The sequence below is a fragment of the Lithobates pipiens genome, unplaced genomic scaffold (assembly GCF_037356315.1).
Source record: "Lithobates pipiens isolate NorthernLeopardFrog02 unplaced genomic scaffold, aLitPip1_a1.2 Scaffold_1, whole genome shotgun sequence".
NCBI classification, from domain to species: domain Eukaryota; kingdom Metazoa; phylum Chordata; class Amphibia; order Anura; family Ranidae; genus Lithobates; species Lithobates pipiens.
This window is the reverse complement of record NW_027507685.1, coordinates 18642766-18661328: the sequence shown is the minus strand read 5'-3', so window position 1 is coordinate 18661328 and position 18563 is coordinate 18642766. Positions and strand designations below refer to the sequence as shown.

The window sequence follows — 18563 nt, the reverse complement described above, 5'->3', positions numbered from 1 at the left end:
CTTCACTAGGCACAATAAAAATGAAGCTGCAAGGCAAGCTGAGGAGTTGTTACCTAAGGGACCGCCCCTTAGGCAGAACTAGAAGTTCTGAGTTTTTTCATTACATGTTAAGCCTAGTCCTCTCCTAAAGGTGGCGCAACAACCCAATGGTCTAAAGAGAGGAGCTGTGTCAGTCGGTGAATATAAGAGAAAATAGGGACAGGGAGAGAAGAGAGGAGGAGGAGAGGGACCCCTTGATCTACCTCACAGGGAATGCCCAGTTGCTCAATCCCGCCAAGTCATGGAGAGCTGTACTTGCCATCTGGACCAGCTGGGGACATCCCATCACAGACCCACTCTTCGAGCAGTACAGGGTGGCTGCTGGCCACACACACTGTGACAAGGACATTGGTAGTCCAGTCATATGTGTGCCCTGGAGCGTGATGCTCACCGGCCGCCCCTGGAGCCTGAGGGGCATGTCGAGGGTGACCCAGCGTGTAGCTCAATGGCCAGGCTGGGGAGACTACAAGGATCTAGAATATCCAGCCTGCCACCCAGCCGGCTGTTGATAGCAGATCACAGGATCTTAAAATCTTGCACAAAAAGGCAAAAATCCATCAAAAAAATCCCAGGACCGATGGTCCCACAGGGAGCTTAGGTCCATCTCCTTCACTAGGCAGAAATAAACTGAGCTGCAGGAGGCAGGCTGAGGGGTTATTACCAGAGGGACCGCCCCGTGGGCGGAACTGCAAAGTTCTGTTTTTTCACATGTATTACATGTTCTGCCTAGTCCTCTCCTGAAGGTGGCATAATAACCCTATGGTCAAGACTAATAGAGCTTTGTCAGTCAGTATACGAAACAGAAAAAAAAAAAAAAAAAAAAAAAGTATTCCTTTAAAAGCCAATCTGTATGACATTTATCACTGTAAATCTGCATGAGACTTATGTAGGCACCCAGAGATGCTTGCATTTATCTTCAGTGATGTTCCACAGTGCCCTAAATACCTGGTGTTTAGATATTTCAACAAAAAAATGGCCAGATCATTTCTCTAGTGGTACATCAAAATAAAGGGCAGCTTTGATAGCAGAGGTTAATATTTGCATATTCAAGTGACAACTTAACCCCTTCCAGACTGCCACACGCCGATATACATCCTAAATTTGAAGAGGTATATCTTTTTTATTGCAGCAGCTAGCTGTCATAACCCTGGTAAAATCTTCGGCAGGTTGTCTGGTTTCCCATAATAGTGGTCTCTGTGGTGGATTCGCCACAAGATCACTTTTAATGGTGGCGGGAAAGGGCGCTGCTCCACCGCTCTCCGGGTGCCTTCCGCCGCTTACCAGAGCCGACAAGATCCTTGTCCTTACTGGGTATGGAGACGAGGGGAAGATGGTCATTGCAGGGCAGAAGCAATGTCACAACATCACTTCCGCCCACAGCTCTTAAAGGGCCATTTTTCTTCAAATGACAATTTTTTAATTGCATTTTAGTGTAAACATATTTAAGAGGTCTGGTCATGCTTTTTTTCTATTACAAGGGATGTTTACATTACTTTACTAAATAGGAATAAAAAAAGTGACACCATTTTTTTTTTTTTTTTTTTTTTTTTTAAAGAACAGTGTAAAAATAAAGAAATTAAAAAAAAAAAAATTCTTTTTATCAATTTACTCGGCGCAACATTCTTTCACAATATATATGAAAAAAAAAAAAAAAAAAAAAAAGGAATTGGGCCAACTTTACTGTTGTCTTATTTTAATAAAAAATAAAAAAATAAAAATAAAAAAGGAATTGGGCCAACTTTACTGTTGTCTTATTTTAATAAAAAAATAAAAATAAAAAAGGAATTGGGCCAACTTTACTGTTGTCTTATTTTAATAAAAAATAAAAAAATAAAAATAAAAAAGGAATTGGGCCAACTTTACTGTTGTCTTTTTTTTTTTTTTTTTTTTTTTATTAAAATAAAATAGTTTTGTACTCACCGTAAAATCCTTTTCTCTGTAATTCACTGACCGACAGCTCCTTTCTTAGCCATTGGGTTGTTACGCCACCTTTAGGAGAATACTAGGCATTACATGTTATGAAACAGAACTTTCCAGTTCCGCCCATGCAGTAATCAGTACGTCAACAAGCAGTATAACAAAGAAAAAACTACCGACAACCGCACCAAAAACTGCAGAATTTAATGCAACAGTGCATCACCTTAAAAAGGCACTGTTTTTTGGGGGGGTAAAGACAAAGGAAAAAAAAATTGCATATACAAACTATACAGCCGCCTGCAAAACTTTGCAGCCAAAACAGGCAGTTGCCAACGCACTGACATCTACCTTGTAGAACTTGATAAACGTGTGGACAGACGACCAGGTCGCCGCTTTACACACTTGAGACAGAAGCTTGGTGTCGGAAGGCCGAAGGTGTTCCAATTGCCCTTGTGGAGTGGGCCGTGACCGGAAAGGGTGGCACCTGCCCCTTCAAGGCGTAGGCTTGTACTACAATCTGTCTGATCCACCTGGAAATGGTGGCCGACGAGACCGCCATGCCTTTCTTTGGACCAGCCACTGAATCAAACAGCGAGTCTGACTTCCGGAAGGGAGCCGTGGCAGAAAAATACAACCTCAGAGCCCGAACCACGTCCAGAGCGTGAAGGGCTACCTCCTTAGGACGTGTCGGCTTAGGACACAAGGACGGTAACACAATGTCCTCATTGATGTGAAACGCAGAGACCACTTTTGGCAGAAAAGAAGGTTGCGGACGCAACACCCCCTTATCCTTGTGGATAATCAGATAGGGCGACTTGCAGGACAAGGCCGCCAGTTCAGAAACCCTCCTGGCCAATGTGATGGACACTAGAAAGACAAATGGCGGTTTTTGCAACGCCGACAACACCAGATTCAGATCCCAAGAGGGTAACGGTGGACGCACTGGAGGAACTACACGACAGACCCCTTGGACAAAACGTGCTCACTAGAGAGATTGAGACGCCAGGGGTCGCTGGGAAAAAAAAAAAAAAGGACAGCCAAAAGCTGAAATTTGTCCTTCAATGGTGCTCAAAGCCAATTTCTGGTTTACTCCTTGCTGAAGAAACAGCAGGATCCTGGATATAGAAAAGGAGCACGGATGCCATCCTTTCTCCTCAAACATGGAGATGTAGGCCTTCCAGGTACGATGATATATCTTAAGAGAAGATTTCAGTGCTCTCAACATCGTTGGGATCACAGAGTCCGACAGACCCCGGTACCTCAACACCTTGCTCTCAATAGCCATGCCGTTAAAGCCAGCAATGGTAAAGCAGGATGGAGAATCGGACCTCGAGACAGAAGGTCCTCCTGCAATGGCAGTGGCCATGGGGTGTCTGCCACCAGGCGCACCAAGGACACTGAGGCCAATCTGGGGCAATCTGGGGCAACCAGATGACTGGGATCCCCCCCCCCCACTCTGTGAAGCAGATGTGGTAACAGTTTTAGTGGAGGAAAGGTGTAGATCATCTGGTACTGATCCCACAGAGCCACCAGCGCATCTGCCCACGGATCTCTTGTCCTGAACACAAATCTCAGCACCTTCCGATTGAGACGGAAGGCCAGAAGATCCACGTCTGGTGTTCCCCATCACAGGCACAGTAGCCTGAACACCTCCAGAAGCAACACCCGTTCTCCTGGGTCCAGCATCTGGCGACTTAGGTAATCTGCCTGCCAATTCTCTACTCCCAGGATGTAAATGGCCGACAGGGCCGGTACATGTTACTCTGCCCACCGAAGTATGTGAGTGACCTCCTGTGCAGCAGCTGAGCTTCTTGTTCCTCCTTGGTGATTGGAGTATGCCACTGCAGTGGCGTTGTCTGACTGGATCCTGATCGGACGCCCTTGAAGTCTCATTGACCATGTGGAGAGGCATAGCCTGATTGCTCTTTGGTCAGAGGAATCCAAGTTGCTGATCAATCTGCTCAAACTGAGGCCCTGAGCCAACTGAACCTCCATCACTCCACCCCAGCCAGTTAGGCTGGCGTCTGTTGTGATCACTGTCCGTTTCAGAGGTAGGAACGACTTCCTGGACTGAAGCACTGGGGACCTCAGCCACTGGACTGAGAATCCAGATCAGGGAATCTGACCAACTGGCTCACCCGGATCTGTCGATCCAGGGACAACAGAGATTTGTCCCACTTTGTCAAGATCTCCTCCTGCAGAACTCTGGTGTGGAACTGGGCATATGGTACTGCCTTGAATGAGGCCACCATGAGACCCAGGACTCCCATACAAAAGCAAGGCAACGACCACTTGCGGTTCATCAGCAGTTTTACCGCGGCTCTGAGAGTCTGCAGCTTGTCCAAAGGGAGAAACACTCACTTCTCTGGAGTCCAGAAACAAGCCTAGGTACGCCAAATGCCGAGTCTGTACTACCACCGACTTTTTAGGTTCAACAGCCACCCAAATTCTTGCAGGGTCTGCATGGCGATCGCCACATCCTCTAACTCTGAGGCGGAAGATGCTCTCAGGAGGAGATGGTCTAGATATCCCACGATCGCGATCCCGCGTTGCCGCAGCAATGCCAAAACAGGAGCAAATACCTTGGTAAAGACTCAAAGGGGCTGATGCCAAACCAAGAGGGAGAGCCACAAACTGGTAGTGGGCTTCCCCGACTGCCAACCACAGAAACTTTTGATGCTGAAGGCATATGGGTATGTGCAGGTATGCATTATGGATGTCTAAGGACGCCAGGGAGTCCCCTTGATGAAGTGCAGCAACTATGGAGCGAACTGATTCCATTCTGAACCTCTGCACTTTCCCAAAGTGATTGAGGGCTTTTTTCTGGGGAAGTAAAAACAGGTTTGAATAGAACCCCCAGAAACATTTGATTACAGAACCTGTACTATCACCCCGTGATTCAGCAGGTCCCTTACTGATCCCAAGAGGGCCACCCGGCAAGCCAGGAGTATGGGTATGCTGGAGGGGAAGAATCCGTTTTGCGGCCAAGAGAGGAACTCTATCTTGTAGCCGTAGGAAATCAGATTGCAGACTCATTGGTCGGACAACCGAGAGGTCCACTGGGAACTCCCGAAGGTGACCCCCCCACCCGTGTTGCAGGCAGGGGCAAACCTTCATGCGGTAGTACTTTTGCTCGCAGGCTTGCGGTTCCCAGGACGTTTTTGTCCTTCTGTGGTCGTTTTGTCAGGCTGGGAACGTTTTGCCGAAGCTCCGGGCAGACGAAAAAGCCATTTATGAGTGGAAAAGGAGGGCCCTTGCCTACGGCGTGGCTCCTTAGCCTTCCTGGCCTATGGGAGTAGGGCACTCTTAATGTCATCCAGAGAGGATCCGAAGAGCCGGTCACCAAGGAACATCAGATCAGTCAGGGCTCTCTTGGATGCCTGGTCGGTAGACCAGCATTTCAGCCAAATCAGGCACCGCAGCACCACTGCCGGCACTGAAGCCCTGGATAACGGGGGAAGAGTATCCAGGGCCGCGTCACAGACGTACTTAAGGCCTTGCACTAGTTGGTCTGCTAGTTGTACCGTGAATTGAGAGAACAGGCTTCTCCTGTCTGTGTGGAACAGTTTTGCCCACTCAGTGTCTGCGACACAAGTGCGGATGCCAGTACTGGTCGCACAGCTGACCCCACAACCGTAAACAAGGAACGAACAACTGCCATGGCCTTTCTGTCCGTGGGATCCTTAAATGCAGGAGTCCCCTCTACCAGGATCGTGGTTACTTTGTTTAACCTGGATACCGGAGGGTCCATGACCGGAGGAGCCGACCACTTTTTGAGAAGGCTCTCCTCAAATGGCAATGCACCGCCATGTATTTAGGGACCGAAAAGGTCCGTTGCAGGCGACCCCATTCCTTGTAAATCAACTTGTCAAAATAAGTCAGATGATATACGGGAACACCTAAAAGGTGAACAGGTTGGCTTACGGGACCCAAAAGGGACCGCTAAATCAGCAGAGTGATCTGCTGGCTCCTGAATTTTCAGGGTATCATGCACAGCTGTGATAAGTGCTCCAACAAGTGCTTTGTCGCGCACGGACCCGGACAGAGACTCATCCTCACTGTCCAAACAGTCCTGGTCAGAGTCATCTAAAAAAAAAAAAAACAGGAGCAGGGGTCACCAGCCTCAGCAGGGCCCTAATCTGCAGAGCTCTCCCCAGAGGATGGGGGGGGGGGCAGGGTCTGCTTTTTAGCACCTTTGCGCCCACGAACTGCCTCCATCTTGGCAACGAACAAATTGATGACTGCCGACAAGGTGTCCAAAGGCACTGTGCATTCCGTAGGTGAACCGGTTGCAATTGCCTGGATTTCGGGGGAACAAACAGTTTCTGAAGCCATGCCCTACCCTGTCTGCCACCTGAAGTGGGCTTAGGACAGTGACAGTCTCACCCTCCTTACTGCTGCTGGCTGAGGGGCTCTTTCCTGCAGGACTCACCACCCTGAAAGATTCTGCGCTATCCAGCAAGTAGTGCCTGTGGTCTCTGTTGGCTCCCAGGTGCAGAGTAATCCGCTCTGTGTCAGTGAAAGCTGCTGCTAATGGTGCTGAAATCACTCTGCAATGTGCTCAGGCTCAAAGGAAATGGCCACCCAGCGTACAATATAAGGACCTAAAACAGTGGGAAAATGGCCACAGAGCACAGGGACACGCGTTTCTTCAGCTTTCTCTAGCGGCAGCGTGTTCAGGCTTCTAAAAAATTGGCCGCTGGTGTCCAGTATCAGGACAAATCACAGGGAAAATGGCAGCCGAAGCCCAGGAGAGGATGCTTTCCCTTGCACACACACCTAATATGGCCGCTGATGCTGAAACCATGAGGGACAGAGCTGAAGAAATGGCGGTGATCAGCACTGCAAGGGACACAGGCACAGCCTCACAGGCACCTCCAGGGACATGAGAAACAGGACTCAGGACACAGCCAGCCAGCGCAGCCCCCCCCCCCCCAGGTTAGAGCCCCACCCGGAGAGCCCCTGTACAGACAAACACATACCGCTCAGCAGCCACATGTAGCATCCCCCACAGGGAGAGGGGGGGGGAGGGAAGATAGGGAGAGAAGAGAGGGAGATGAGGGACCCCCAAATCTACCTTCCAGGGAATGCCCAGCTGCTCAGCCCCACTGAGGCAGGGAAGGCTGTACTTGCCAGTCCTGAAGAGTTGGGAGACATTCCATTACAGACCCACTCTCTGATCAGTACAGGGTGGCTGCTGGCCTTGGCACACTGACGCAGACATCAGTAGCCCAGTCATATGTGTGCCCCGGAGCATAAAGGCTCACTGACCACCTCTGGGAGCGGAGGTTTCGGCGTGGCCAGCCTAGCGCGGAGCTGCGACCTGCACACACTCGATGGCCAGGCTGGTGAGACTACAAGATTAAGGGTATCCAGCCTGCCACCCAGCCGGCTGTTGATAGCATATCACAGGATCTATCATCTTGCTCAAAAAGCCAAGCTTCTGCAGAAAAAATAAAAAATAAAAAAGACAGACCATTGGACCAGTCAGGGTTCCTAGGTCCTTCTCCTTCACTAGGCAAAATAAAACGGATAACTGCATGGCAGGCTGTGGGGTTGTTACCCAAGGGACCGCCCCTGGGGCGGAACTGGAAAGTTCTGTGTTTTACATAACATGTAATGCCTAGTATTCTCCTAAAGGTGGCGTAACAACCCAATGGCTAAGAGAGGAGCTGTGTCGGTCAGTGAATATAAAAAAAAAAGTGCGCTTGTAAGACCACTGCGCAAATACGGTGCGACTAAAAGTATTGCAATGACAGCCATTTTATTCTCTATGGTGTTAGAAAAAAAAATCTATAACAGCTTTTAACATGTAAACAAATCTCAGAAAGGGGCTTGGTCCTTAAGTGGTTAAAGTGGATGTAAACCCAATGTCATCCTTTCTAAACTACTGCCATAGGGGTAATCTATAAGCATATACATGCCTCCTGCATGTATCTTTACCTGTAAAATGTCTCCCCTCTGTCTGTCATGAGACCCAAAAAAACTGCATATTCCGTGGGTGAGTCTGTTGTCTGGAGCTCGGTGGGTTGAGTCGTGATGTCAGACTCCCCGCTCACCTCTACACTGCCCCTTGTCAACATGCATTTTCACCTGTGTATCTTACACTGAACTTCTGCTATGATCTCTAACATCCAGTGAAAAGACAGGAAAGTAACCACGACTTTAGCATGCCCAATTATGCTCAGGTGTGGAACATCCAATCCTGGCAGAGCAGCAGAAGAAAGGAGTGGGTCGGGAATTAAAAAATAATTCATGTCTCTTAGGCTAGTGCACGAGATATGTAAATCACCTGTCCGTCACAGCAAGGGGGAGGATTTGACAAAGTTTTTCTCTGTCTGTCAAGATTTATCTCACTGAACAATAAGAGGATTGCTCAGAGCTGGATTAACTCTGTGGCAAGACTGGGCTCAAATGATAGGAAATCTTATACTCTACATTATGACATCAAAATAAAATTTCGTGTTTACATCCACTTTAAAGGTTAATGGTGCTCTAATGCAAAAATATATGCATACGTCTTTGGGTGCTTGCAACAACATTTGTAGGTCCGTTTACATAAGTGCACAAAATGTCACCACCAGACCCACCTCTGTAAAAACCTACCTTTCCATCACAGTTAAGATCAGTGGCATATGTAGGTGGTTTTCCAGGGCTTTTATACAAAATAAAGTTCTGACTAGGAAAGGGAAAAAAATATATAAAAAAAAGAAAAATTTTAATAATAATGAAATATTGTGTTACTCAAAACAGATCCAGCAATCCAATAATCATAAAAAGGAGGATAAACTAGATAACCCATGCGTGAGCTAGTTTTAATCTCAAATTGTTTATTTTTATATTATTGGTCCTTCCAAATTCAAGTAATCATGACCAGAATAGAGGGAAAAATCTTTGACACTAGTTTTTTGTGACCCCAATAACAACCAGGTAAAACTCACTTTGGATGGATTTCCTTTCACTTCTTGTATGGGGCAGGAAATGAAAGGAAATCTCTATAAAATGGGACACAACGGTTAAAAAATAAAAAATGTGCCTTCAGTTCTACTGTAAAAAGATATAAGTCACCAAACCTGAAAAACACTAAAACGAGTTAGTGACCATTTTTTTTTCAGAAAACTATTACTATAGACCTGTGCAAAAAGCTAACTGCATTATGTGCCTATATAGTTGCTTATAAAAATAGGAGTACATAATACCAATTAGCCACCATAAATTTGAAAAAATTTCTAGTAGATCAACATTCTGCCCACTTACAGTTAAGAGTGGGGTAGTCAAAGTCCACACGTTTTATCACGTTTATCACGTTTTATCACAAGTCAACCATCAATGCGGTTTGTTGACTTTATAGAAGACATGCATCATTTGTTTGATGTAGGCAAGAGGGCAGTCTTTACTGGGCTTCACAAATGTTTATTCAGTTTCCTCTGCTTTCCATCATTGCCCTCTTTCACATATTCTTAATCAGTTAGGGTAATTTCTATAATCCGTGCAGAAAATGCTATGATGGCAGTGCCATCTACTTCAATCAGTGCCCCAGTCCAGTCCCACACCCATTGAAGAGAAAACTGACTATTTGATTAAACCCCTTAGACATCTGAACAAAATCCTTTTCTCTGTAGTTCACCGACTGACACAGCTCCTTTCTTAGACCATCGGGTTGTTATGTGACCTTCAGGAGAAGACTAGGCAGAACATGTTAACATTTATAACAAAACCAGAACTTTCTAGTTCTGCCCAAGGAGCGGTCCCTTAGGTAACAACCCCCCAGCCTGCCTCCTGCAGCCCCAGTACGTCAACAAGCAGCATAATGTAAACAAAAATAAGAGGGGAGAGTGCTGTGTCAGTTGGTGAACTACAGAGAAAAAGGATTTTACGGCGAGTACAAAAAAAATAAAATAAAAAAAAATTAGATTTTCTCTTACGTTCACCGACTGACATAGCTCCTTTCTTAGGCCATCAGGACACCCCCAAGCAGTGCCAAAACGAGGGGTGGGAAACCGTATAAAAATTCACCCAAAAAAAACAAAACAAAAAAAAACCAAGAATGTGGGAACAGCATAGAACTTTTACCCACAAAAAACAGAGTGCTCCTCAATCTGGGAGTCACTACCCGACACACCGCCTCAAAAAAACTAGCGGTAACAAATGCAACAGTACATTTACTTAATTTTTTCAGTTTTTTTCACTTTTAAGTTTTTTCACTTTTAAGTGCAATTGCAAATTACAGGACCGCCTGCAAAAGTTGACATCTACCTTGTGGAATTTTGTAAAGGTGTGAACAGACGACCAAGTCGCTGCTTACACACTTGAGCGACAGACGCTTGATGTCAGAAGGCCCAAGATTGCCAATTGCCCTAGTGGAATGGGCCTTTATTACAATCTGTCTGATCCACCTGGAAATGGTGGCCGACGAGACCGCCATGCCTTTTTTCGGACCAGCCACCGAAACAAAGGAGTCTGACTTCTGAAAGGGAGCCGTAGTGGACAAATACACCCTCAGAGCAGGGACCACGTCCAGGGAATGTAGGGCCACCTCCTTAGGATGTGTCGGTTTAGGACACAGATGGTAACACAAGGTCTTCATTGATGTGGAACGCCGAAACCACTTTCGGCAGAAAAGGTTGCGAACCGCAACACCACCTTATCCTTGTGGATAACCAGATAGGGAGACTTGCAAGACAAGGCCGCCAGTTCTGAAACCCTCCTGGCCGACATAATGGCCACTAGGAAGACCACTTTCTGGAAAAGTCAACAGAGGGATCTCTCCAATATTCTCAAATGGCGGTTTCTGGAGAGCCGATACCCCCATGGGATTTGAACCTGGCGTTAACGGTGGACCCACCGGAGGAACTACATGGTCGGACCCCTTGAACAAAAGTACACAGTGAGACGCCAGGGGTCGCTGGAAAAAAAAAAAAAAAAAGGGAGAAGGACAGCCAAGGCTGATATTTGTCCTTTAATGGTGCTTAATGCCAATTTCTGGTCTACTCCTCGCTGTAAAAAAACAGCAGGATCCTTGATATAGAAAAGGAGCGTGGACGCCATCCTTTTTCCTCACACATGGAGATGTAGGCCTTCCAGGTACAAGAATATCTTCCGAGAAGATTTCCGTGCTCTCAACATAGTTGGAATCACTGAGTCCGAAAGGCCCTGGTTCCTCAACATCTGGCTCTCAATAGCCATGCCATTAAAACCAGCGATGGCAAAGCAGAGTGGAGAATCAGACCTTGAGACAGGTCACGACTGTCGCCAGGGGGGCATCCGCCACCAGGCACACTAGGTCTGCGTACCAGGGGCAATCAGTATTAATGGAAACCCCTCGGGCTCCACTCTGCAGAGAAGATGTGATAGCAGCTTTAGGGGAGGAAAGGCATAGATCAGCTGGTACTGACCCCACGGAGCCACCAGTGCGTCTGACGCGTCTGCCCAAGGATCTTCTCCTGGACACGAACCTCAGCACTTTCTGATTGGGACAGGGGGCTAGAAGATCTACGTCTGGAGTGCCCCATCGCAGGCACAGTAGCCTGAACACCTCCGGATGCAGAGCTCCTTCTCCTGGGTCCAGCATCTGGCAACTTAGGTAGTTCTCCACTCTGGGGATGTAAGCGTCCGATAGGGCCGGTAGTCAATCGCTCTGCCCGCTGAAGGATGTCAACGACCTCCCATGCGGCGGCCAAGCTTCTTGTTCCGCCTTAATTATTGACATATGCCACCGCCGTGGCATTGTCTGACTGGATCTTGATCGGACGCCCTCGGAGTCTTATCGACCATGTGGACAGGCCTAGCCTGATTGCTCGCAGCTCAAGCACATTGATCGGCAACTTTGATTCCTCCCCGACCAGAGGCCCTGGGTCGACTGTACTCCCATTACTCCACTCCAGCCAATTAGGCTGGCGTCCGTTGTGATCACTGTCCAATGTAAAGGTAGGAATGACTTCCCGGACCAAAGCGCCAGGGATCTCAGCCACCAGGGCAGGGAGTCCCTGGCTGACTGGCTCATCTGAATCTGCCGATCCAGGGATAATAGAGATTTGTCCCATTTTGTCAATATCTCCTTCTGCAAGATTTTGGTGTGAAACTGGGCATACAGTACAGTCTCAAAAAGGAGGCCACCACGAGTCCCAGGACTCGCATGCAAAAGCGTAGCAACGACCACCCGCAGTTCATCAGCAGTTTTACCGTGGCTCTAAGAGTCTGCAGCTTGTCTGAAGGGAGTCCAGCAGTAAGCCTAGGTACTCCAAACACTGAGTCTGTACGATCACCGACTTTTTTAGGTTCAACAGCCGCCAAAATTCCTGCAGGGTCTGCATGGTGATCGCCACATCCTCCCCCAATTCTGAGGTGGAAGATGCTTTCAGGAGGAGATAGTCTAGGTAACCTATGATCGCGATCCCACGTTGTCGCAGCAACGCCAAAACAGGATCCAATACCTTGGTAAAGACTCAGGGGGCTGATGCCAAGCCAAAAGGGAGAGCCACAAATTGGTAGTGGGCTTCCCCAACTGCAAATCGCAGAAACGTCTGACGCCAAAGGCATATTGGTATGTGCAGGTACACATTTCTGGATGTCCAAAGATGCCAGGGAGTCCCCTTGATGGAGTGCAGCGACTACTGAGCGAACAAATTCCATTCTGAACCTCTGTACTTTTACAAAGTAATTGAGAGCTTTTAGGTCCAAGATTGGACGTACCCCTTCCTTTTTGGGGACTACAGATTGGAGCAGAACCCCAAAACTCAGCAGGTCCCTTACCGCCCCCATTAGGGCCTCCCGGCAAGCTGGGAGTACGGGTATGCTGGGAGGGGAAGAATCCGTTTGGTGGCCAAGAGAGAAACTATCTTGTAGGCAGAGGAAATCAGAACACAGACCCATTGATCGGACAACCGAGAGGCCCACTAGGCTGCAAACTCCTGAAGGTGACCCCACACCCGTGTTGCGGGCAGGGGCAAACCTTCATTCGGTAGCACTTTTGCTCGCAGGCTTGCTGTTTCAGGGACGCTTTTGTCCTTCCGAGGTCATCCTGTCGGGCTGGGGACGTTTAGCCGAAGCCCCGGCGGACGAAAAAGTTTGTGACTGAAATATGAGGGCACTTGCCTACGGACGTGGCTCCTTAGCCTTCCTGGCCTGTGGGAGTAAGGTACTCTTCTTAATGTCACCCAATGAGGCTCCAAAGAGCCGCTCACCAAGGAGGGGTAAATCCGTCAGGGCATTTTTAGATGCCTGGTCAGCTGACCAGCATTTTAGCCAAATCAGGCTCCTCAGCACCACTGCTGGACACTGAAGCCCTGGATAACAGAAGGAGGGCATCCAGGGCCGTTTCACAAAACATACTTAAGGCCTTGCACTAGTTGGTCTGCTAGTTCCACGCAGACAGGGGAAGCCTGTTCCCAATTTAAGGTGCAAAAGTTTTGCCCACTCAGTGTCTGTGACACAAGTGCAGATGCCAGTGTTCGCATTGCTGACCCCACAACCATAAACAAGGGACGAGCCACTGCCTTCGGCCTTCCTGTCCATGCGGTCCTTAAAGGCAGGAGTTCCCTCTACCGGGATCGTGGTTACTTTGTTTAACCTGGATACTGGGGGGGCCACGACCGGAGCCGCCGACCATTTTTTTGACAAGGCTCTCCTCAAAGGGGTAACACACCGCCATGTATTTTGGGCCCGAGAAGGTCCGTTGCGGTCAACCATTCCTTGTATATGAACTTCTCAAAATAAGTAAGTTAGGGAAATACCTTAGGTGTACAGGCTGGCTTACGGGACCCAAAAGGGACCACTACAGCAGCAGAGGGATCTGCTGTCTCCTTCTCATCAGTCACAGCTGTGATAAGTGCTCCAATAAGTGCTTTATCACGGACGGACCCAGACGGGGACTCATCCTCACTGTCCAATCGGTCCTGGTCAGCATCATCTGAAACAGAGCAGGGGTCACCAGCCGCAGCAGGGCCCGAGTCTATGTCAGAGCTCTCCCCGAAGAACGGAGGGGGGGGGCGGCAGGGGCCACTTTTTACCACCTTTGCGCCTACGCACCGCCTCCATCTTGGCAACGAACATGTTAAGGACCGCCAACAATGCGCCCAGAGGCACTGCACTGTCTGCAGGCAAACCGGTTGCAATTGCCTGGATTTCGGGGGAAGAAACACCAGTTTCTGAAGCCATGCTGACCCTACCCTGTCTGCCACCTGTTGAGGACAGTGATGGTCCCACCCTCCTAACTGCCGCAGGCTGAGAGACCCCCACCGCAGGACTCACCACCCTGACCGAGTTCTGTGCTGTCCAGCTAGGTGTGCCTTGTCAGCTCCCAGATGCCTGTGAGAGAAAACCCCGCTGTGATGAGCCCCAGAGTACAGCTCTGAGCATGAAAAAAAATAAATAAAAGTGTTCAGGGTTTAGCAAAATGGCCGTCGAGCATCCAGTAAAAAGGACATAATCACAGGGAACATGGCTGCCGGACTACAGTAAAATGGAGTCAGACCATGCTTCTCCCTGGTCACACCAAAAATGGATGCCAAGCACTGTATGCAATGAGGGACAGCGAAAATAGGCAGAGGAAATGGCGGCAAACAGCGCTACAGCGATCAGCAGACACCGCCTCCGGACACCCAGGGGAGACATCCAGGGCACAGCTACCAAGTGCAGCCCCCAGCCCAGGCGAGAGCCCCTTTCTGTCTATGGCACACACACCTCAGCAGCCCATGCAGCATCCTCCATAGGGAAGGGGGGGGGGGGGGGAGATAGGGACATGGAGAGAAGAGAGGGAGGTATGGGACCTGCGAATCGACCTCCCAAGGAATGCCCAGCTGCTCAGCCCCACCGAGGCAGGGAGAGCTGTACTTACCAGTCCTGCAGAGCTGGGGAACATGCCATCACATCCCCACTCTCCGATCAGTATGGGGTTGCTGCTGGCCCGGCACACTGACGCAGACATCAGTAGCCCGGTCATGCATGCCCTGGATCAATTATGCTCACCGGCCACCCCTGGAGCTGAGGGGCATATCATGCCAGACCCAGCACAGAGCTCTGGTCTGCACACTCACTGGCCAGGGAGACTACAAGGATAAGGTTATCCAGCCTGTCACCCAGCCGGCTGTTGATAGCAGATCACAGGATCTTAATCTTGCGCAAAAAGCAAAACTTCTGCATGAAAAAATAAAAAAAAATAAACCACCACACACACACACACACACACACACACACACACACAGGGTTCCTAGGTCCTTCACTAGGCAGAAAAAAAAAAAAAAAAAAAAAAAACACCAGAGGCTGCAGGAGGCAGGCTGGGGGGTTGTTACCTAAGGGACCCCCCCTTGGGCAGAACTAGAAAGTTCTGGTTTTGTTGTACATGTTAACATGTTCTGCCTAGTCCTCTACTGAAGGTGGCGTAACAACCTGATGGTCTAAAAGGAGCTGTGTCAGTCGGTGAACGCAAGAGAAAATAGGATTTTTTGTACTCACCGTAAAATCCTTCTCTGTAATTCACCGACTGACACAGAGGAGTAGGCATTACATGTTAACATGTGATAATAAAACTAGAACTTTCTAGTTCCGTCCAAGGGGCGGTCCCTCAGGTAACAACCCCTCAGCATGCTACTGCAGCCTCAGTAGGTCAACAAGCAGTATAACGTAAAGAAAAATAGGAGGGGCGGGTGCTGTGTCGGTCGGTGAATTTACAGAGAACAGCGAGTACAAAAAATCCTATTTTCTCTTATATTCACCGACTGACACCGCTTCTCTTTAGACCATTGGGACATACCCAAGCAGTGCCAAAACAAGGGGTGGTAAAAACAGCATAAAAACCTTCACCCACCGTGGCATGTGGGAACTAGAACAAACTTACACCCACAGACTAGTGTGTGGAAAAACCACCACAAAAAAAAAAAAAAAAAAAAAAAAAAGGTACTGCATTTTTACCCCAAAAAAACAACACAAACGGAAAAATAAAAATTGCATATGCAATTGCAACTATACAGCCGCCTGCAAAACTTTGCGGCCAAAACAGGCATCACCCGATGCACCGAAACCTACCTTGTAGAAATTTGATAACGTGTGGACAGACGACCAGGTCGCCGATTTACACACTTAAGCAACAGACGCTTGATGTCGGAAGGCCCAAGACGTTCCGATTGCCCTCATGGAAGGGGGCACCTGCCCCTTCAAGGGTAGGCTTGTACTACACTCTGCCTGATCCACCTGGAAAATGGTGGCCAACGAGACTGCCATGCCTTCTTTGGACCAGCCATCAAAACAGTGAGTCTGACTTCCGGAAGGGAGCCCTAGCAGACAAATACACCTTCAGAGCATGAAGAGCCACTTCCTTAGGATGGGTCAGCTTAGGACACAGAGATGGTAACACAATGTCCTCATTGATGTGAAACGCCGAGACCACCTTCAGCAGAAAAAAAAAGACGGTTGCGGACGCAACACCACCTTATCCTTGTGGATAACCAGATAGGACGACTTGCAGGACAAGGCCGCCAGTTCAGAAACCCTCCTGGCCGATGTGATGGCCACTAGAAAGACCACTTTCTGGGAAAGAGTCAAAAAGGGGAATCTCCCCATTACCCCATTATCTACCAAGTTCAGATCAAAAGTACTCACTAGAGAGAGATGCCAGAGGTCGCTGAAAAAGGACAGCCAAAGCTGATATTTGTCCTTAAAATGGTGCTTAATGCCAATTTCTGGCCCACCCCTTGCTGAAGAAACAGCAGGATCCTGGATATAGAAAAAAGGAGCGCGGACGCCATCCTTTCTCCTCACACATGGAGACGTAGGCCTTCCAGGTATGAAGATATATCTTCCGGGAAGAAGATTTCCGTGCTCTCAACATAGTTGGGATCACCGAGTCCGACAGACCCCGGTTCCTCAACACCTGGCTCTCAATAGCCATGCCGTTAAAACCAGCGACGGTAAAGCAGGATGGAGAATCAGACCTCGAGACAGAAGGTCCTCTCTCAAAGGCAGTCGCCAGGGAGCGTCTGCCACCAGGCGCAGTAGGTCTGCGTACCAAGGAAGCTGAGGCCAATCTGGGGCAACCAGTATTGGTGGGATCCCCTCGGCTTCCACTCTGCAAAGCAGACTTAACAGTTTCAGTGGAGGAAAGGCATAGATCAGCTGGTACTGATCCCATGGAGCCACCAGCGCATCTGCCCACAGATCTGTTGTCCTGGACATGAATCTCAGCACCTACCAATTGAGACGGGAGGCCAGGCACAGTAGCCTGAACACCTCCAGATGCAACGCCCATACTCCTGTGTCCAGCATCTGACAACAGATCGTCCGCCTGCCAGTTCTCCACACCCGAGATGTAAAATGGCCAACAGGGCCAGTACATGCCGCTCTGCCCACCAAAGTATGTGAGCGACTTCCCGTGCGGCGGCTGAGCTTCTTGTTCCTCCTTGGTGATTGACGTATGCCACAGCCGGGGTGTTGTCTGACTAGATCCTGATCGGACGCCCTTGCAGTCTTATCAACCATGTGGAGAGGCATAGCCTGATCGCTCTCAGATCAAGCAGATTGATTGCAACTTGGATTCCTCAGTCGATCAGAGGCCCCGAGTCGACTGAACTCCCATCACTCCACCCCAGCCAAATAGGATGGCGTCCGTTGTGATCACCGTCCATTTCAGAGGTCGGAACGACTTCTCGGACTGAAGCACCAGGGACCTCAGTCACCAGATCCAGGGACAACGGAAATTTGTCCCACTTTGTCAAGATCCCCTTCTGCAGGACTCTGGTGTGGAACTGGTAATATGGTACTGCCTCGAAGGAGGCCACCATGAGACCCAGGACTCGCATACAGAAACGGAGCGATGACCACTTGCGGTTCAACAGCAGTTTTACCGCGGCCCTGAGAGTGCAGCTTGTCTGAAGGGAGAAACACTCTCGCTTCCCTGGAGTCCCACAGCAAGCCTAGGAACTCCAGACGCTGGGTCGGTACAATCACAGACTTTAGATTCAACAGCCACCCAAATTCTTGCAGGGTCTGCATGGTGATTGCCACCATCCTCTAACTCTGAGGCGGAAGAAGCTCTCAGGAGGAGATGGTCTAAGTAACCCACGATCACGATCCTGCGTTGCCATAGCAACGCCAACACAGGAGCCAATACTTTGGTAAAGACTCAAGGGGCTGATGCTAGACCAAAAGGAAGAGCCACAAACTGGTAGTGGGCTTCCGACTGCAAATTGCAGCAACTTTTGATGCCAGATGCATTTAGGTATGTGCAGGTACGCATTCTGGATGTCTAAGGACGCCAGGGAGTCCCCTTGATGGAGTGCAGTGACTACTGAGCGAACTGATTCTATTCTGAACCTCTGCACTTTCACAAAGTGATTGAGGGCTTTTAGATCCAAGATTGGACGTAGCCCTTCCTTCTTGGGAACTACAAAATAGGTTTGAGTAGAACCCCTGAAAAAGTTCAGATTCCGGAACAGGTACAATCACCCCGTGATTCAGCAGGTCCCTTACAGCCCCCAAGAGGGCCTCGTGTCGAGCCGGGAGTACGGGTATGCTGAGGGGAAGAATCCGTTTTGCGGCCAAGAGAGGAACTCTATCTTGTAGTCATAGGAAATCAGATCGCAGACCCATTGGTCGGACAGTCGAGAGGACCACCG

The 18563-nt window shown here is 49.0% G+C and overlaps 1 protein-coding gene across 1 annotated transcript in view; it reads right to left on the bottom strand.

Annotated features, from left to right (window-relative positions):
- ALG13 (ALG13 UDP-N-acetylglucosaminyltransferase subunit) overlaps nt 1–18563 on the bottom strand; it is a 273986-nt gene that overhangs the window by 175828 nt on the left and 79595 nt on the right. The window contains exon 10 of the mRNA XM_077485629.1: nt 8563–8635. Within this exon, the coding sequence (XP_077341755.1) occupies nt 8563–8635 (73 nt within the window). The remainder of the gene's footprint in view (nt 1–8562; nt 8636–18563) is intronic.